At 59.6% G+C, this 19,613-nt stretch overlaps 1 protein-coding gene across 2 annotated transcripts in view; it reads left to right on the top strand.

Moving 5' to 3' along the window:
• IGFBP4 (insulin like growth factor binding protein 4) overlaps positions 1 to 19,337 on the top strand; it is a 38,561-nt gene extending 19,224 nt beyond the window's left edge. Inside the window, exons 2-4 of one of the 2 annotated variants that reach the window (XM_075911477.1) lie at positions 10,277 to 10,452; positions 10,920 to 11,054; positions 11,918 to 19,337. In XM_075911477.1, coding sequence (XP_075767592.1) covers positions 10,277 to 10,452; positions 10,920 to 11,054; positions 11,918 to 12,052 — 446 coding nt within the window. In that variant the 3' untranslated portion in view covers positions 12,053 to 19,337. The remainder of the gene's footprint in view (positions 1 to 10,276; positions 10,453 to 10,919; positions 11,055 to 11,917) is intronic. The other variant, XM_075911478.1, reaches the window with a different exon arrangement.
• The last annotated feature ends 276 nt before the right edge of the window (positions 19,338 to 19,613 follow it).

Below are 19,613 nucleotides of genomic sequence, written 5' to 3'. Positions count from 1 at the left end.
CCACTGATCCCTTCCCCTCTGTCCCGTGGCTTGTCCGGTGGGACGGTAGGTGGATGCTGGTCTCCCAGGCTCAAGTGCAGCTCCTAGCACGGCAGCACCATGGGGCTACCGAAATATACACACTGCCTGCCCCTGGCATGTGCCCCTCCAGCCGGCCCCGAGGGATTTTCACTGTGAGCACGGGAGCAGAGATGCAGTCTAGCCCCTGCCCAGCCTGGGGAGGGAGAGCTGGCCGCTGGCAGGAGGTGGGACCCAATTTGACGCCCCCTTCCCATTCTCATGAGTCATTCCCATCTGGCGACATTTGCAGGGAGAAGGAGCCTTTATTGTCACCTTTAATTCGGCTTGTTCGTGCATCGGAACCTCAGGGCAGCGGGTTATTGTGTTTACAGCCTGTCTCTGCCCCGACGCCCTCGGTGTCGAGGGACTCGAGGCACTGCCCTGCAACGTGCCTCAGTTTCCCCCCATCTGTCTCAGGGTCAGTGATACTGACTCCTAGCAGGGAGGCTTGGGAGTGGCAGCGGTGTGTCTTCCCAACTCCCTCTGCCCACAGGACCCTTTCTGCCTGTTGTGTAAGGGTGTCGGTAGGGCGCACCCCGAGGCCCCCATAGAGCTGGGGGTCCAGCCAGACTGCCCAGGGTGGCAGCTCTCAGACCTGGCCAGGTTTGGAAGCCAGCCCTGCACTGCAGCTTGATTCACTGCTTGGGAGGGAGCCTCCATACACAGCCCCGGGGGGACCCACCGACTCGCTTGCCTTGTGGTGTCATAGCCGGGAGGGGCGGGTCCCTGGCGTCACAGACAGGGAAGGTGACACCTGAGCCCCCCAGATCACCCGGCGAGTCACAGGCTGACCTGTATGCCTCTCTGCAGACACCCCCTGGGACAGAGCAGCTGGGGTCTCCGCTGACCCCACCCAGAGCTGCTCTGCTGTCCGGCCCAGTGCACACCCCCCCAGCAGCCGGGGGTCTCGTCTCCCAGACACCCCCCCAAGGTGCCCGTCGAACGGGTTTCCTCCTCACGCCCGGTCTCTCAAGGTCAAAGGCCGCGGCTTTGGGAACCCCCCGCCTTGTCTTGCTCAGGGCAAGCTCTGCTCTGCCCCCTGGGCACTGCTGCCGGCGGGTATTTTTGAATGCCGGGAGCTGGTTGGAGTAGGAAATGGAGCCATTCCGCCCTCCGGGGATGCGGGGTGGCCTCGCTGCACTACCCGAGGCACGGCCCAGGCCCAAGCCTTGCACCCCGCCTCGCCTCTGGGGCAGGAATGCTGCTCCGCCCGCCCAGCGAGCAATGGGAGCCGCAGAGCTTCTCTACCGGGTGTCTCCGTGATCTGGGGGTGGGGCGATAGAGTGAAATGGATGAAGCTGCTCCCCTCCCCCAAAAGAGCAGCCTGTCTCAGAGCTTTGACCCACCCTCCCCTGTATCACTGTGTCCTGCAGTTTGGTTTCAAGTGGGGGTGGGGAACCTCAGGCCCCCGGCTTGTTTGGGTCCGGCCTCCAGGCTCAGTGCACTTGGGGAGCCCGTGCTGGCGCTCCAGCCTCCCTGCGGCCCCTTCGCAGGCCTGGAGCACACAAAATCTAGTAGCCGGGGCCCCCTCGGCTCAGCCGTGGGAGGGGAATGTGGGAAGGGCCTTTCTCGTTCCCGGCAAGGGCCCACGGCAGCGAGGGCTTGCTTTTGGGGTTTTCCCCCCTTGCTTCTCACTTGTGGGCGGCCCCCGACTGATTTTTCTGTGGGTCAACGGCCCCCGACCCAAGCAAAAGTTCCCCGCCCCTGGTTTAAAGGGTTCCCATTAAGATCCCCCCCGGGATCTTCGTGGGAACGTGGCTCCCCCCCCTCCCTCCAGGCCCTGTGAGGTGCAAGCTGGGAGTCAGGCAGGTCCAATCAGCAGGGGCAGCCACACCGGCCACAGCTCTCCTGCCACGCAGACTCTCCAAAGTGCCACCGGATCAGCGCCGGGGGCGGGGCGTGGCTCGCAGGAAGTCAGGCTCGCTGCACTGTCCCTGCACCCCCCCCCTGCACCGTCCCCCCTGCGGGGAGACAAGGGGCTGGCCCTGTTAGCCCAGCATCCCCCGAGGCCTGGGGTCCGTCTGTGGGTGAAACCCCAGCGTCTTGCAGCCTGAAAGCTCGTTCCCCCCTCCCCTGCATGCGAAGGCAAGTGGGGAACAAGGGCCGGGCCGGGTTCCTCCGGAAAGGCATTTTCTGGAAGGCAAGGCCCTTGCTTTGCAAAGTCTCCTCCAGCGCAGGCTACCGAGCAGTCCAGGAAGGGCCCTTGCAGCTTGCTGCGTGCAGGACTTTTCACGCCCCTCCGTGCACAGGGCCCTGGCGCTTTGCGTCTTGGCAGAGGCAGGCACGTGCGCTGCAGGACTCACCGGGCACGGGGGAAGCGCAGGAAGCGCTCACTCCTCCAGGCAGGGTTCACCGACAAAGGCTGGGCTAGGCAGGGCTCTGCTCTTGACCAAGTTACCCATAAAACTGCTACACTCTGGCCAATCCGCAGAATGTCTCGCCTTCTGGGGCCACGCACGCTCTCCGTGGACGGGGCCCTCCGTGAAGCCGACACAGCGCCGGGTTGCTTCTCTCAGCCCGAGTGGTTAGATTAGGGGTCGTGACTTCCACCCAATCTGACCTCATTTCATAGAAGCGGGTCCACCAGGAATGGCCTTAACTAAGGGAGTTAAGCTTGTAAACCTATCGCAGACAATCTATAGCTTCAACCCAGAGGTCTAATACGTGTCTTAAACTCCAAGTGTTGCCATCGTCTTGCGCCTTGACAGCCTTTCGCCAAATTCCTTGTGGAAACTGCATCTCCCTCTCCGCATCTCCCTCTGATCCGCTTGAGCTGTCGGTGCACTTGGCAACGGGCAGTGTGCGGCACCCTGTTACCAGCGGCGGGTTTCCGATTCGCTGGGTCGGCCTGCTCCGCGACCCTGGGCTAACGATGTCCAGGAGGGAACGGACTTCTTGTGTTGGAGAGCAAGCCGAATATTTCAAACCCTCCAGGGAGCAGGGTTCTGGAAGCGGGAAAATCTTGTGTATGTCGTTGTGTACGTGTGTGAGGGGTGTGTGTGTGTGTGTGTGAGGATCTGTGTGGGTGTGTGCAGATGTGTGTGTGAGGGAGTGTGGGGCAAATATGTGTATGGGGGATGTGTACGTGCATGTGAGGATTGTGTGTGTGTGTGAATTGTGTGGGCATGTGTGTGTGAGGGCATGTGTGTGTGTGAGGGGGATGTGTGTGCGCATGTGAGGATTGTGTGTGTGTGTGAATTGTGTGGGCATGTGTGTGTGAGGGCATGTGTGTGTGTGAGGGGGATGTGTGTGCGCATGTGAGGATTGTGTGCACATGAGGGTGTGTGTGTGTGTGCGTGAATTGTGTGGGCATGCGTGTGTGAAGGTGTGTCAGGGGGATGTGTATGCGTGTGTGAGGATTGTGTTCATGTGTGGATGTGTGTGTGTGTGTGTGTGAATTGTGTGGGCATGTGTGTGTGACGGTGTGTGTGTGTGTGTGCATATGAGGATTGTGTTCATGTGAGGATGCGTGTGTGTGTGAATTGTGTGGGCATGTGTGTGTGTGTGCATGTGAGGATTGTGTTCATGTGAGGATGCGTGTGTGTGTGAATTGTGTGGGCATGTGTGTGTGTGTGCATGTGAGGATTGTGTTCATGTGAGGATGCGTGTGTGTGTGAATTGTGTGGGCATGTGTGTGTGTGTGCATGTGAGGATTGTGTTCATGTGAGGATATGTGTGTGCGTGTGTGTAAGGGTGTGAGCGTGCGCTTCCTTATTTCCTTGGCACATCTGCAAAGCCGGTGCGGCTGCAGACGTAGTACTCTCCTTTGCTGATGGAGCCCGATCCCATGAGGTAGCCAAAGTGCACGTAGGAGACCTCGCCAACCACCTCACGTCTCCACCCCGCGGCTGTGCCACAGGACTGGGCGGCAAGGAAAGGAAAGAAACAGCCCCGCACCCACAGTGGGAAAATGCTGCTTGACCCCAACCCGGAGCATTAAGGATCCTGAAATCGGAGGAACCTGCAGCTTTTCAGCTAACCAGCTCTGGTCCCATGACAGTAATTTTCCGGCCGCCAGCGTCTGGTCATGCAGGCCTGGATTCGCCCTTACCCCAGCGAGGGAGAGCCAGACTTCTGGGATTCAGAAACACACGCTGCTTGAGGGGCCCGTCTTTATTCCTGGAACGTTTTCCTGCTTTGCCCTTTTGTGGGTGCGAAGGACCGGCGGTCTTCGGCTCCCCGGCGCGGCGGGCATGGCTCTTGGGCCTGTGCCCGGCCAGACGAGCGCTGGACGGCCTGCGTACTCCAACACCCGGCTCAAAGGCCTGCCATGGCCTCCGGCCTGGCCGCTCTCCGCCCAGGACACTGCCTGTTGTGCCCACTTCCTGGCCCCCGGAAAGGCTCCAGTTTTTTTTGCAAGTGACGGCTTGTAAATGAATCCACAACAAAGCACCCAAGTGGGCGCGGCCCTGTTGCGAACAGCAGTGAGCACCCTGGGAACAGCCCGCTGCCCTCAATGGGCGCCGTTCGGATGCCTTTGGCCTCTGGCATCCGCCCCTTTGGCAGAGCATATGGGCTGGGGGAGACACTGGCTGAGGCCGGGCCCAGGAGAGCCTGGACCGGATTGTCCGGCTAGGTAAGGAGGGCTGAGTGAATGGAGCTGGGTTCAGAATCCCACCCCAGCTGGCGTCCGCCGAGTCTGGCTGAGGGAATGGCTAATGGTCTCGCGGCATTCCCCAGAGGGTGAGCAAATTGGGTTCGCACTCGCTTTTGCTTCTGATGTCCTTGGTTTCCACAGGATGCGTCTGCGCGCAGCTGGGCGTGTCTGTGCGCATGCACATGTGTGCACGTCCGTGTATGCATGTTCATGAGCAGGCATGTACACACGGGGGCACATGCACACGTGTGAGTCTGCATGTGCATGCACCTGGGTGTGCAAGCACGTGTGAGTATGTAAGTGTGCGCGTCTGTGCATGCATGTGTGAGAGTACGTGCGTGAGTTTGCGTGTGCATGCACGTGTGCGAGTATGCATGGGAGTGGATCTGGGCATGCATGGACTGGGGGAGACAGCATGCGTGGCTGTATGTGCATGGACTCGTGTAAATAGGCATGTCTGTGCGTGTATGCACGTGCGTGAGTATGCACAGGAATGTGTCCATGCATGCACTCACAGGGTGAGACAGCATGCGTGTCTGTGCGTGCGTGGATGCATGAACGTCTGTGCACACACGGATTCTATGCGCAAGTACAAAGAAATATCCAGAGATAACTGAGAACCTGCAGCTGGCGTTTGGCGAGGGTCTGAGCACCTGGGGGTGGGGGGGTGCGTTCCACAGGCCAGCAGAGGCCCCCTATGTTTGCTGCTTTCTGTCAGGCGCGCGGTCCAGCCCCCCCATCTGGCCAGTACCACGTGTGTTAGAGGAAGGTGCTGGGGACCTGCAGTCAGCAGACTCTGTTCCTAACCCGTCGCTGGAGAGTGGCACGCACCCGGAAGCCGGTTTAACAGCCTTTCTAGAGCTCTTGTATGCAGGATTTACTGGTGAGCTAGTGAAGTGTCCCGTCCCGCACTGAATCTTGCTAAGAGCTTCACTTCAGGAACATCTTGTGGCAGTGAGTTCCACCGTCTCATCAGGCATCCCCTGAAGTATTTCCTTGCATCACTTTGGAAAGCCCCTCCCCCACTTTCCAGTTCATTGAACATTCTTGTGGTCTTGTGTTGAGAGACAGGAGAACAGAAGAGACCTCCCTCCTCTTGACTCCTCACTGCGGCCCCGGCCCTCTTGGGTCCTCGCTAAGGCAAACGATCCCCGTGCTTGCAATCCCGTTGCTAGGAGCGTCTTCGCCGAGCCCTGATCATCCGGTAACGCTGCAGTCTCCTGCCTGAGCGGGGAGGCGGCTTGTGCCGTCCAGGTGAGGGCTTCTGGGCGAAGCCACCGGAGCTAACCCCGGCCAGCCAGGCTGTATTGCTTCAAGGGCAGTATTGATGGCCCTGGCCCCACTGTGTCTGGAGAGGCGCAGAGGTCACAGAGAAAGGAACGGGGGGAGGCGAGCTGGATGAGGGGGGTAGAAGTTGAGCCGAACTCTCGTGAGCTCCCCCCAAAGGTCAATGGAAGCTCAGGGCCAGTGTGTGGGCTGGCTGGTTGGTGCGCTTGGGCTGAGACATCGGGGAGGGTGGGGGGGCGGCCAGCCCCCCGCTGAGCTGTGGCTGTGAGCGCTCGGCCGGCAAGCCCGTCCTCCCTTGGCGGCCCGTGCGGCTGGCGCTCAGACACTGAAACCCGAGCCCACTGGCCACGGTGCATTTCCAGCGCGAACGGCTCGGCCAGGGAACGGAGCGGGTGTGCAGGGCCTGGCGGAGCCGCGGGGATAAAATGTTAGGACGGAGAGGGGGAAGGGCCGAACCAGCCTGCCAAGGAGAGAGCCATGGGGCGGAGGAGAAGGAGGGGGGCTGGAGCTCGTGCTTGTGTAATGAGGCCCCTTAGGCCTTGTATAGCCCAGGTGGGAACAGGACAGAAGCTTTGCTCCAGGCCCCGGCATGGAAGGGCCCTGCCTGGGTTCCCACGGGGCTGGGGCGACGGGCAGTTTGCCATCTCCTGCCTAGCTGGTGCAGACAGCCGGCTCCAGCCCCGCTGGGGAATTCTGCAACCCCCTTGGGCCGCACTTTTCAGGGGCAGCCCCTGGTTCGGAGCACCTCCCTTTGCGGGAGAAACGGGGGGGGCTTTTCCCCAAACCTTCCAGAATTGGGGAGCCCAGCAGAGGAGCGTTGGCTGTTTGCCTACGCACGTTGGCCCCCTTGGGGGCTCGAACCCACAAGCTCTGGGTGCAACCCTCGAGCTGTGTCGCATTCAGCGCCGGGTGCAGCTGTGGCTCTGGTGGGGGCAGGCGAGACTCCCCCAGAGCCGGAGCTTACCTAGGGAGGGGGGACAGGCCCGTCCTGAGAGCACCCCGAGATCTGGCCCAGTTGGACCCCACATCCTGAAGGGGATTTGGACCCCACCGGGAGAGGACATGCTGCCGCTAAACCCATTCCCCAGCCGGCATCAGCCTGCCTCAGTGCTCCGGCGGTGCTGTGCTCGCCCCCAGTTGGCGCTGGCAGGTCTGGCCGCCGAGACGCCCGGGGTGAGGGCTCTGGCATGAGGCAGGGGTCCTGCGTGGGCCCCGCTTTGGCTCGCTGGCCATCTTGCCGGGTGCACCCAGCGCGCAGGGAGAAAGGTGCAGCTGTCCTCTTGGCGGCCCGCCCGCCACCGGCTCCGACCTGGCGGGTATAAATAGAAGTGGAGGGCCGGGCAGGGGAGGAGTTTGTTGTGGTTACCAACCCGGGTAGCGAGGGAGCTGGGCGAACGGCAGCCGGACAAGCTGTCGCATTGCTCTGCGGCCCAGCCGGCCCGCGGGGAGGGGGTCCCAGCACTGCAGAGCCTGCTGTGTCGTCTGGCCGGATGGCCCCGGACGCCGTTAGCAAAGGCAGCCGCTGGTCCGGACACGTCGTCTGGCCCGGGTCAGGCCTTCGGAGCAGGGAGGGGCCACACGCAGAATGTGGGATGTCATCCAGGTCGCCCCAGCAAAAGCCGTCTGGGTCCTCCCGGATGGGACGTTCTCCCTTAGGGCACGAGGGAGGGGTGGGGGGCACAAGGGGATGGGGGTGAAGTTCCTGTTTGGGGACCACTTAACATGTCTGCAGCTCAGCCAGCCAGCCGATAACAAAGCTGCGAGTGTAGCCCAGCATGCATCATAGGAGACCCTACAATAACAAACCAAGGTCCACAGGCTAGCACCCTGAACAACTGCCAGTAAAAACCCCCAACGCTTATATGCAACCCTACACTAACGAGCCAATGGACACAGCCTGGCACACAGTCCTGTGGGCACCCCTAGGATAAACCAGCGAGCAAAACCCACCACTCATGTGCCACCCTACAATAACAAGGCGGGCTGAAAAACACTGTGTCCTACACATGGCCATTTGAGAACAAAGATCGATGCTGATAAATGGCTGCGGCTGGGAAGTGATGGGGCTTATAAGAACGGCCATAGTGGGTCAGACCAAAGATCCATCTAGCCCAGAGGCTAGAGACGCCATTCCTACCCATCCTGGCTAATAGCCTGGATGGACCTATCCTCCATGAATCTATCTAGTTCCTTTTTGAACCTTGTTAAAATTCTGGCCTTCACAACATCCTCTGGCGAGGAGTTCCACAGGTTGACTATGGCTGCGTGAAGAAAAACGTCCTTTTGTTTGTTTTAAACCTGCTGTCTATTCATTTCCTTTGGTAACCCCTAGTTCTTAGGGGAACAATTTTTCTTTATTCCCTTTTTCCACATCAGCTATGTGGCTTGGCGGAGGGCTGAGGTAGGGAAGGTCACCTGGGAAGCCGGAGGAGCGGTGCAGATTAGGGGAGAAGGCATTTTTAAATCAGGCTTTAAAGCAGGAGTGGGGAACCTTTTGTGGGTCCAGGGAGCCATAGGAAAAAAAATCACGCAGAAGTGCACACACCGGAGCGGAGGGAAGCCTAGGACAGTATATTTTGTGTGCTCTAGCCCTGGCAGGGGGCTGGAGTGACAGCACAGACCCCCCCCATTCTGAGAGGGGGAGTCCCGAGCCTCAGGGGGCCAGATCCAGGCCAGCCAGGGCCACATCTAGGCCTTAAATTCCCCATCCCTGCACTAAAGCTAACTGCTCCCTACCCCACCATGGCCATGCATCGGTTGGCTCGGGTGGGAAGGGGCAGCTTGTGCTGCACACGCTCCGGTCTGCCGAGGCTGCTCCGCGAACCCGTGTGCAGGCTCCGTACATTCCGGGGAGCGAGGCCAACTTTTACATAACGAATGGAAACTTTGATTCAGCCCGTTTGGAAAAGGGCTGGAGAGCAAAAGTGGTTTGAAGTCCCGGAGGGAGGCTGCGAACTGGGCACAGAAAAGGAGCCGGGAACTCGCCCAGAAAGGGGCTGTCCGTGGGGTGGGAGCAGGGCGGGGGGGGGGGGGGGGGCTGAGGCTGGCAGAAGAAACTCTCCCCAGCCCTTGGGGCTGCAGCCGGTGACTGCTGGGGAGGTGCCCGAGCCAGGCTGCGGAATGGCTCTTGAGCAGCAGGCCGGGCAGCCGCTGGGCACCATGGCGGGTGGTTTGGGAAAAGCCCGCGGTGCTAAGTGGCACTTGGAAGAGTCTCATGGAAACAGAATTGCTGGTGCCAAGCTCCCCACTGGCCCCGCAACAAAAGCTGGGCGGGAAGGAAGGCGACATTTCCTGTGTCCCTCTGTGGCTGCTGCCGTCCCGGAGAATTTCCCCCCAGAGCCAACGGCTGGGAGAAGGAAGAGGAAGATGCCTCAGAGAGGAAGAACGGCCCGGTGCCTGGGGCGCTAGCCCTGTTGGCTAGTTCCTAGCTCTGTCCAGGCTCCCTGGGGCATCCTCGTGCTTTGTCAGCTGTTGCAGGGACAACAGGGCCATGGCCCGGGAGCTGCCACCCGGGAGCCAGAAAGATGTCTGAGTACTATGGTGTTGGGGGGGGACAGACACCCTAGTGACATGCCAGTGAGCACTGTGGCCCTGCACTGCATCTCAAGGGACCTCAGTCCTAGTCCCAGCAGTGCTGCTGTTTCACTGTTCAACCTTGGGCGGCTCCCTTCGTGCCTCAGTTTCCCCATCTGCCCAACGGGGAGTAGGAGCCTATCTTTCTCTTGCCTCGTGTCTGTTTAGACCGTAAACTCTAAGTTAGTTCGAATTAGCGCTGTAGTGTAGACATACCCTGGGAGAGCAGAGCACGCCGCCGACTTCTCTCTCCCCTCTCAAGCGCGCTACCAGGGCTTGGATTAGCCAGCCGGGCCTTCCCCCAGGGCTGGGAGGGGCAAAGGGGACTCGCCAACCATGGGGTGGGGCTTCCAAGGGGGAGCGTTCGTCGAGTGAGAGCTTGATGTGGGACCAAGAGGTACATGCGAGGGGGCCTGGAGCAGAGGTTTCGGTTCTGCTAGGGGCCGGCCTGAGGCTTCGTTTCACATGGGAAACAACTAACCCTCCACGGGCAGCTGCAGACCGAGCTGAGCTCCAGCGAGCCAGGGCTAGCCTAGCGCCTGGGGCTCCTTCGCCCGGGTGCAAAGCATTTGAAAGGGCACGAGGGAGCCACACGCTGACTCAGTCCTGCAGCAACCCCCCTGCGGCCTCATCGCCCTCGACCCGGCACCTCCGGGCGGCGGAGGGGGAGGGGAGGCGGCCAGGGTGCAGGGTTTGGCTCCGTGAGGCTCCGGCACCGGCCTGCCCGACTCTCCTCTGACCGCCCTCCTCTCTTTGCAGACAAGGAGGAGGTCGACCACCCCAACAACAGTTTCAGCCCATGCAGCATCCAGGACCGGAAATGTCTCCTGAAGCATCAGGCGAAAACCCGCGACCGGGTGAACAGCGGCGTGAAGATGAGGAGCAACGGGAACCCGCAGCATCGGGAGGAGACGCGGCCGATAGTGAGATGCCTGGTACCTTCAGTTTGGGGGCTGCTGCTGCAGGGGCCTGTGCTCCCCTCCCTACCCCTCCTCCCGAGCTGGTGCCTCTCAGTGCCCAGCAGGGGGTGCTGTTAAGCAAGTGACTGGGGTGTAATGGGCATGTCTGGGTCTCAGACCAGCAGGTGGGAGGGTGGTGCCAGCGGTCGGCTCGGGGTGGCTTTGCTTTGCCAGGCACACTGAGCAGCGTGGTAGCTCCATGCCACTCAGAAAAGGAAACTGCCCCCAGGCGCGGGCTGTGCCCGCTCCCCAGCACCGACGAAGGGGAGGGTTAGGGTGGTGGTCGGGGATTGCAGCCCCCGGGGAATCGGGTTGGTGTATCAGGGTCTGATTGGTGGGAATCTGACAACGGATGGGAGAGGGCGGCCTCTGTGCAATGCGGGGGGAGGGGACTTTATCCTCCCCGCCCCCCCAAGATGCTCCGACCTCTGCTGTCTGTGCAGGCCCAGGGGTCGTGCCAGAGTGAGCTGCACAGAGCCCTGGAGAGACTGGCCGCATCCCAGACCCGCACCCACGAGGACTTGTACATCATCCCCATCCCGAACTGCGATCGCAACGGGAACTTCCACCCCAAACAGGTACAGCCGGTGGCCCACGGCCAGCGGGCGCCCCAGCCTGGCGGTCGGCGACACGGCCCGGAGAGGGGCCATGCCCGTGGTACAGCTAAGCCAGTGGCTGAGCCTGCGGCATGGGAATTTGGACACACGGGTTCTAGCCCAACCGGGTGTTGGAGGGCTGGGCTACAGCCCCTCACTTGTGTGTTCAGCACCCCCAGCGTATAGATCTCGGCCCCTCTGAACGCCTGGCCCCAGCGGCCTCAAGTCAGGCACCCAAACTTAGTGGGGCTGACTGCTGGAAACGCAGCCTGGGCTGCCCTGTCTTCTCATTGCAAAGGGGACCCTGGCGCTTGCTCTCCGCACTCGCAGGAGGCGTTGCCTGGCTACGAATGAATCACAGGTGAGGGTGGGGTTAGTCGGGGGGTTTCCAGTACAGCTGAGGGACGGATCACAGGGTGTGAATTTTTGTTTATTGCCCATGACCTGGCCACGAGTAGGAATACCCCCGATTAAATCTGAGCTGGGGAGCCACTGGCCAGGGCGTAGCGGGGGGTGTTCTCAGGGCCAGAGGCATCAACTGCCAGGGGCCACCAAGCAGTGGCTCTTTCTGGACCACTGCTCAGGCAGTTCCTGGCTGCTGCAGAAATCACGGAGGTGACAGGAAGCTCTGGAGTCTAACATAGAGCCCTCGCTATGGAGGGGGCGCTAGGATCCTGGGCAGGGAGTGGCAAAGGCTGGGCAGGGGACCACTCAGGGCACTCACCTGGTGGGAGGTATGTTGGACCTGCCTGGGCAGGCCCGGTCGTGCCCCTCTGCCAGTCCAAGGCCAGGAGGTGCCCCCGCCTGGGCAGCAGGGACTAACCAGAGCCTCCTGCCCCATCCAGTGTCACCCGGCCCTGGACGGGCAGCGTGGGAAGTGCTGGTGCGTGGACCGGAAGACTGGCGTGAAGCTGTTGGGCAGCCCGGAGCCGAAGGGCGACGTGGATTGCCACCAGTCTGCGGACGGCCTGCGAGAGTGACTCCGCGGCACACAGGGGACAGGGAGATTTCCTGGGCGACTGGCCGGGGCCACACAACCTCCTTGGTGCTGTTTCTGCGTGGAGAGGAAGGGGACACGAGCACACACAGACCTTGCTGGGTTCGGGGGACACCGAGATGTGCTCATGCCCTAGCGGGACTGCCGGTGCGCCCCTGTACCGCAGCGCCCCCCTGCCCCGTGCCCCCCGCCCTGCGCCCCTTCATCCCAACTGCAATTCCACCCTGGGCTCTGTGCATGGACGGGGCGCTCCCTGGCTAATGGGGGGGGGGTGAGGCTAGGCCTCCAGGCCAACGTGACCACTAGCCACGAGTCATTCCAGGGCCGGCACTTTCAGGGGTTCGCTCCCCCCCGCAGCCTTTCCGGCTCTGGCCTCTGGACAGCCTCTCGGTGTGACCCCTCGCCCTGCCTCAACTTCCCGCCTTGCGCTGGCAGAGACCCTTCTCCAGGGTGTCTGTGGAGCTCCTGCCCGGGCGAGGGGCTGCGTGGCACCCGCGGCCTCTCCCCTCTCCCTCGCCCCGGCCAGCGGGGGGACGCCGCGGGGCTGCGGCTTCCTCGGCCTGTCTCCACGACAGCCGCTGGAGCGAAGGGGCGGTGCCACGTCCCACGATGGAGAGCGCGAGGCGCGGGCTCCCAGGGACACTGCGTTGCTGTCGCCAAGTCTTTGCCTTCTCCTCGTGGCCCCGCGTAGGGTGGCTGCAGGGTGTCGGCCCTGCCCCTCCCCTCTCCCCGGTGCAAGTTTTTTCAGCGTTTCTTGCACCCGTAGGTGTGCTCAGCTTTCCGGCCTCTCCGTGTGCCCGCCCGCCGCGCCTCAGTTTCCCTGGGCTGAAGGAAGACGCACGTCGCTAGCCCGCGTGGCGGCAGAGAGAGGCGCAAGGACACGAACCCCGGGCTACTGACGGTCGGGGTGGGGCGCGGGGGGCTGCTCCGCTCATTTCAATGGGGTGTTGACTCTGGGGGCCCTGCTCTGGGTGGTGGGAAGAGACGCGTGCTGTGGGTCCCCCGTGCCCCAAGGAGATACGCCCCCACGAGTCGGGTGAGTGCAGGGCCCCCCCCTTGCCTGTCGGGGGAGGAGGGGAGCCCCCCCAAGAACAGTACGAATGGGCTGCCCACCAGACAGTTCCGGCGGGGGGTCTCCTTGTGATGTGCCTGTCGGCACGCAGGGCAACGTGTGTCTGGGGCGGTTTTGGACGGAGCGTGTGGGCAGGGTGAGGAGAGGCTGGAGGCAGTTGCAGGGAGGCAGGTAGCAATGGCTAGACGAGCCCTCTCCCGCTTTTCTGGGCTGGTGGCCATGTCGCCTGCTCTCGCACGCTTCTTGGGAGCCCCTCGAGGGCTGACCCGCTGAGTCCCTGAAGCCACGAGGCGGGGCGAGAACCGTGGCTTTCCTAGAAAGAGCAGGGCCTTTGTCACCCCCGCCCCGCTGCAGAGGAAAGCCGGACGCTCGACCCAGGGGCACCCGAATGGCTGCAAACCCAGAGGGCAAATCAAGCGAGACCCAAACCGATTGCTTTTAAATTGCCCCCTTTTTTTTTAAAAGGCAGCCTTGTGTGTTTTGAGGCTGACTGGTTTGCTAGCCCTGCCGCATGCAGCAGGTCCCTGTGTGTCAGCGTCCCTGCAGGCAGCCAGGAGAACGGTCAGGGCGGGGGTAGAGGGTAGTTGCAGGGGGTAGAGGGAGTTGGACCCGAAGGAGCACCCCCCAGCCGTGATCCGCACACCCCCAGGTCCTGCCCTGGTCCCCCTCCCAGTGCTGAGCCAAGCTGGCGGGGTAGGGGCCCGGTTCCTCTCGCAGGAAGACCTGGGCAGCCGTAGCAGCAGCAGATTTGTCTGGAGGAAGAGTGATATTTCTTCTTCTCTGTTTTTCCCTCTTGCTCTTCACCATTGAACCAGACACAGCGGCCAGACGGGGCCGGTCATCTCTGGTCCTGTTGGCTGGAGGCCGGGGAAGGGAGTGAGTGAAGAAGAGGCAGAAATGTAAAGTAATGCACATTGGAGAAAATCATCCCAACTAGACATACAATATGATGGGGACTAATTTAGCTACAACCGCTCAAGAGAGAGATCTTGGAGGGATTGTGGACAGTTCTCTGGAAACATCCACGCAGTGTGCAGTCACCATCAAAAAAGCAGACAGACTGTTGGGAACCATTCAAATAAGGGATAGAGAATAAGACAGAGAATATCTTATTTCCTCAGCATAAATCCATGGTACTCTCTCCTCTTGAATACTCTGTGCACATGGGGTCGCCTCATCTGAAAAAAAGATCTCTTGGCATTGGAAAAGGGCAACAAATATGATTCGGGGCTTGGAAGGGGTATTTTATGAAGATTAAAACAGACTTTTCAGCTTAGAAAAGAGGAGACTAAGGGGGGATATGCTTGAGGTCTATAAAAATCATGCCAGATACTGAGAAAGTGAATAAGGAAAAGTTATTCATGTATCCCCATACGATAAGAATGAAATGAATAGGTAACAGGCTTAAAACAAACAAAAGGAAATTTTTCTTCACTCAGCGCACAGTCGACCTGTGGAACTCCTTGCCAGAGGATGTTGTGAAGACCAGGACTTTAACAGGGTTCAAGAAAGAACTAGATAAATTCATGGAGGTTGGGTCTATCAATGGCTATTAGCCAGGATGGGTAGGAATGGAGCCCCTAGCCTCTGTTTGTCAGAGGCTGGAAATGGATGACAGGTGGGATCTGTTCATTCCCTCTGGGGTACCTGGCATTGGCCGCTGTCGGCAGACAGGCTACTGGACTAGATGGACCTTTGGTCTGACCCAGCAAGGCCGTTCTTATGTAAATGGCCCCGATCGAAGTCGAAGTCTGTAGCCGCCAGGTAGATTTTTAGCTCAGACCCTCAGCGGGTGGAAACCAGCCCCCCCAGGCCTGCGGCTTCCCACCAGCTTCCCACAGAGCTCAACAGTGGCTGTGTGAGCATCTCCTCCGCACAAAGAGCTCATTAGGAAGAGCAAGACGAAGGGTGAGAGGCTCTGGGGCCAACCGGGGCCCTGCGAGCACACAGCAACCAGGCTCTGCTGGCGGGGCGTCGGATGACGAGTTCTGGCCGGTGGGCTCAGCTGAGCATATGTAGGTAGGGAGAAGATGCATTTGGAAAAAGGCTCCGGAGAATAGCACTGGAGCCTGAAATGTCTGATCTGGCTTCCCTGTCTTTGGAAACGTAAGAACGGCCACACTTGGTTAGACCAAAGGTCCGTCTAGCCCAGTGTCCTGTCTGCCGACAGTGGCCAGTGCCAGGTACCCCAGAGAGAGTGAACCGAAGACGTAATGATCAAGCCATCTCTCTCCTGCCATCCATCTCCACCCTCTGACAAACAGGGATGCCATTCCTTACCCATCCTGGCTAATAGCCATTAATGGACTTAACCTCCATGAATTTATCTAGTTCCATTTTAAAACCCTGTTATAATCCTAGCCTTCACAAACTCCTCAGGCAAGGAGTTCCACAGGTTGACTGTGCGCTGTGTGAAACCTCTGTTCTGAGGCTTGCTCAGCTCCCGAGCCCAGTGCCCCTTGCCGGGACAGCAGCTCCCTGGAGCCAGGGCTGGAGGAGCGTGAAGGCCGCAGCTCTGAGGGGGATCCCAGGGTTTGGGAGACAGCCACAGCTGGAGGGCGTAGGATAGGGCTAAACTGAACATGTCAGCGACGTTTCCTTCCGCTGCATTCTGATCACACCGAAACATTCCATGGGGACAGATTCCGAACGGGCTGCTTCACCTGTTGGAGTTTTCATTTCAAAATGACTTTTCCGAAGGCAAGTCTAGGGCGGGGGGGAAGGAAGGGGTCTAGTTCATAACGGGTTGCCCCACACGAAAGCAGAACAAACGGTTCTGAATTTCTGAAAACGAAACATTTTGCTCAACCCAGAATTCAGTTGCTTAAGAACTTTGCGGCATGGGACATTTAATTCCCAGCTCGGTTCTGTTGCAGAACAGCAAACCTTCCAGAACCACGGAATTGCTCATGACATGGACCATGTGAGGCCGGCCTAGCTCTAAATAACAGTGAGATTTTTCCTCCTGGCCTGCGTGTGAGAAGGTGTCTAGGTTTTAAAAAGTGAGTCCGTTAGGACATGCCAATGGTGCTGCATTTAGCGCTCAGCATGGTGAGGTATTTTATTTCATGTGGCAGGGAGTTCCACAGTCTAAGTACCAGCTTCTCGGTAGATCCTGGCTCAGTGCATCCTGCTCTTGGCTGGAAGTTTTGTTGTTCCTCTGGAATATAGATGCTGGGGAAGTCCAGGTCGGGGTGCAGGCGAGGGGGATGAGATCTCTCTGGTAGCCAGGACCAATCCCATGGAGAGCTTGGATGCTGAGACCAAGACCTTGAACTGGGGATCTGTAGTTCAGTGTGCTGTTTGGCTTTCCCTGTGTTTGTATAAAATGACATGCAGTGTAAACAGCATACACACGCACCCCCCCGCATACCCGTGCACCCTCCCTCCACACCCACCAACATGCGCGCGCGCACACACACACACACACACACACACCCCCTCTTCAGGTGTTGTGAAGTCAGTCAGCGTCCAGGGCGGTGCAAACATTTACAAAATGATTTCAGGAGGCAGAACGAGCCAAACCCGCAGGCCTCCCCCACTGCAGCAGCATCAACCCGCGTGTGAAATGTTCCTCAAAGCGGGAGTGTTTCGCGCTCATTTTTGTAGCTGAGGTTCAGTGTGTGTGTGTGTGTGGGGGGGGGGGGGGGGGGGGGGGGCTCGGCCCCAGAATTTGTTCTGTTCCTTTGTCAGCTCTTTCCTTTGCCCCCACCCACCTTTTCGGAAGCTCAGTCTCGGGGGGGGGGGGGGAAGGGTAATCCCTGGAGAAGGAACCTGCCTTGAGCACGACCGAAAAGCAGAGGGCAGCCTGGGAGCTCTGGGGTGCTCCTCCTCGGGGGGGAGGACAGATGGGGGGTGCATGTGGAGGGGCGTGTTCAGGAATGACACATGGGTGGCTGAGCGTGTGCCACTGTGCATGTGGGGGGGCGGGTAAACGCACCCCCCCTTCCACAGCAGAATGGGTCTCTCCCTTCAGCCAGCCCTTGGCGCTTCTGCGAGGCCCCTGCAGCTATTCCCGCTGTGGGCTGCACGTGGGCCACCTCCATCCCAGGCCGTTCCACCCGGGCAGAGCCGCTGCCACGTGCGTCTTTCCCTTCTCGCCATGGTCAGAAAATGCCCAGCCTGAGGCGGCATTGCTGCTCCCGGTGCCCCAGGCCAGACGGTACCACCCACCGGCCCTCGTGGCACCTCCTGCTGGTGGCCACGGAGAAGACCGGCAAAGCCTGCAGGGGTTTGTGATGCCAGTGGCCTTGAATTTTAAACTGAGCCAATTTGCTGGGTAGCCCGCGGGGGGGACAAGCAGGGCCCCCTCCCCTGTGGCCCCTCATCCAACCCCTCGCTCAGGGCAAACCCCATTTGAAAAGCAAGCCCGCAGCCAGGGCTGCCAAGTGGCAATTTGCCCCAGGCCCCGCAGGGACCCCCACGAGCATGTCTGAATCTACACTATTTTTTTATGGATGGGGTCCCTGAAATTGCTTTGCCCCAGGCCTCCTGAATCCTCTGGGCAGCCCTGCCAAATTCTGGGCAGCCACACATAATGGACTATGGGGTGCAGCTGACCCCTAGGAAGTCCCTGCTCTTCCTAGCACATCCCAAAAGCAGCAGGGGAGGTTGGCCAGGACCCAGCTGCCTTTGCCACCAGCCCCTGGGGCTTCTTCCAGGAGGGTGGTATCCTCCAGGAAACAGTGAGGGGAAGGGGGCATCTTCCAGGAGGTTCCAGATCCTGCCTCCCCCTCACAGCCAGCACCCTCATCCCCTTGCATTCCAGAGCTCAGCCCTGGGGTCCCCCAACACTTGAGGTCCCAAGGGCAGGGAGCTCCCTACCCCATCAGTCACGCTCCAGGGAAGGGAATTTGGTGCTACACAGGCAGTTTGCACCATAGGCTCCTTGCTGCCTAGACCTTGGGTGATTCACCTGCACCAGGGGAAAGGAAGGTCACCCTCTGCATGTCACTGGACCAGTTGCTTGCTCAAGGGTGACAGCTTCACTCTTCCGGCATTTGGGGGAGATTCCACTAGGTTTCATCTGCTGATTCTTTGCTTTAACCCCCTTCCCAGTGATCCTCTGAGTGGCCTGCTATTGTAACTGCCCCCAGCTGGATTTGAACCAAGGACCTTTGTGCAGGAGCCGCTACAGTTTGAGCGACAAAGCCAGCTGGCTCACAGGTTAAACTGCAGCGCTCCTTTGTTCTAAGCTCTCGCTGTACAAGGTCTAAGTGCCACTCCATGGGACAGTGAACCCCGCTAGGTGTGTGGGTGACTGCTCAGGAGCCATCTGAGGGACGTCACGCTCCGCAGCACAGCATGTGACGCCTCCGTGGACTTAGCTGATACATTCAGCATCATCGCAGGTGCCTTCTCCCCGGGCATACCGGGTCCAGTTAGCTTCATAGCAGGCGCATCCTGCCTGCTGCATTTAGCACCACCGCCGCTCTGTTCTCCCTGGATTCACTGGGGACAGTTAGCTTCATAGCCGGTGTATGCAAGCGCATCCAGTAACACAGCCTGGATGGACTCATCCCACCCTCATGCCTTCCCTCTGGACACACCCAGGACACTTTCCAGATCCAGATTAAGAAACAGCTCCTAGTTGGTTTCCCAAGGAGCAGGGTGAGCACCTTATAAAAGCAACAGACCTCCCCGTTTCATGGCAGCCTTGCCTAAAAACTGGACATTTTGGAAAAAAGGGATAGCGGAATCTCGTGAGGGCATTATGTTCTTTGTTCATTATAAAGCACCCAAGCCGAAAGGACTGGACCCTTGTGTTGCCTCCCTTCGTTTGTGTCATGCTGCATTTACACACGTTCATTATACAAGGGCAAGGCCCGCTAATCTCTTCCTCGGCTTCTGCACCCACAGGATTTTTTGTCTTTACTCTTCCGAGGGATCCTTCGGTGCCTGGCTCCGAGACCCCTCTTGACACCGTAAACTTGAAGCTTTACATTGTCAAAAAGACAACCCGTCATTGCTCTATTTAATTGTCACTGTTATTTAATGTGTGTCGCGTCCATGTACTTTCGCTTCCCGCCGCTTAAAACAGCAAAAAGCCAACGACACACGAACCCTCCCCCCAATCCTGCAGGTCCTGGGGTGTCCGTTGGGGGCCTCTAAGCTGTGATTTTCTATGAGACGATTTGTACGTTATATGAAAACCTATTATGCTTTCACAACCAGCCGAATTAAAACAGAAACCGTACACGACTTCCCCTCCTCTCTGCCGTGTTGCGTCAGCAAGTGGATCGTTCGCACCCCCCGAGAGGGGGGCTGTTTCCCAAACCCCCCTTTCTCTCTAGGCTTGAACTGGCTCTCAGGAACCTGCTGGGATTTCAGCACCACAACACGCCTGGCAGGGAGTGAAGAGTCAGGGCAGTGGTGGGCAGCAGAGACATTTTGTTACCGTTGCCCACGCGCTGGGCTGCCAGTTGGGAACCAAGCTAGCGGGGTCCTACCCCTGAAGCAGATACAGCGGCTT

Source organism: Pelodiscus sinensis, chromosome 29 (genome assembly GCF_049634645.1).
Source record: "Pelodiscus sinensis isolate JC-2024 chromosome 29, ASM4963464v1, whole genome shotgun sequence".
In the NCBI taxonomy this organism is placed as follows: Eukaryota; Metazoa; Chordata; order Testudines; family Trionychidae; genus Pelodiscus; species Pelodiscus sinensis.
Note: the sequence above shows the minus strand (reverse complement) of the source record. Positions and strands in the feature narration are given on the sequence as shown.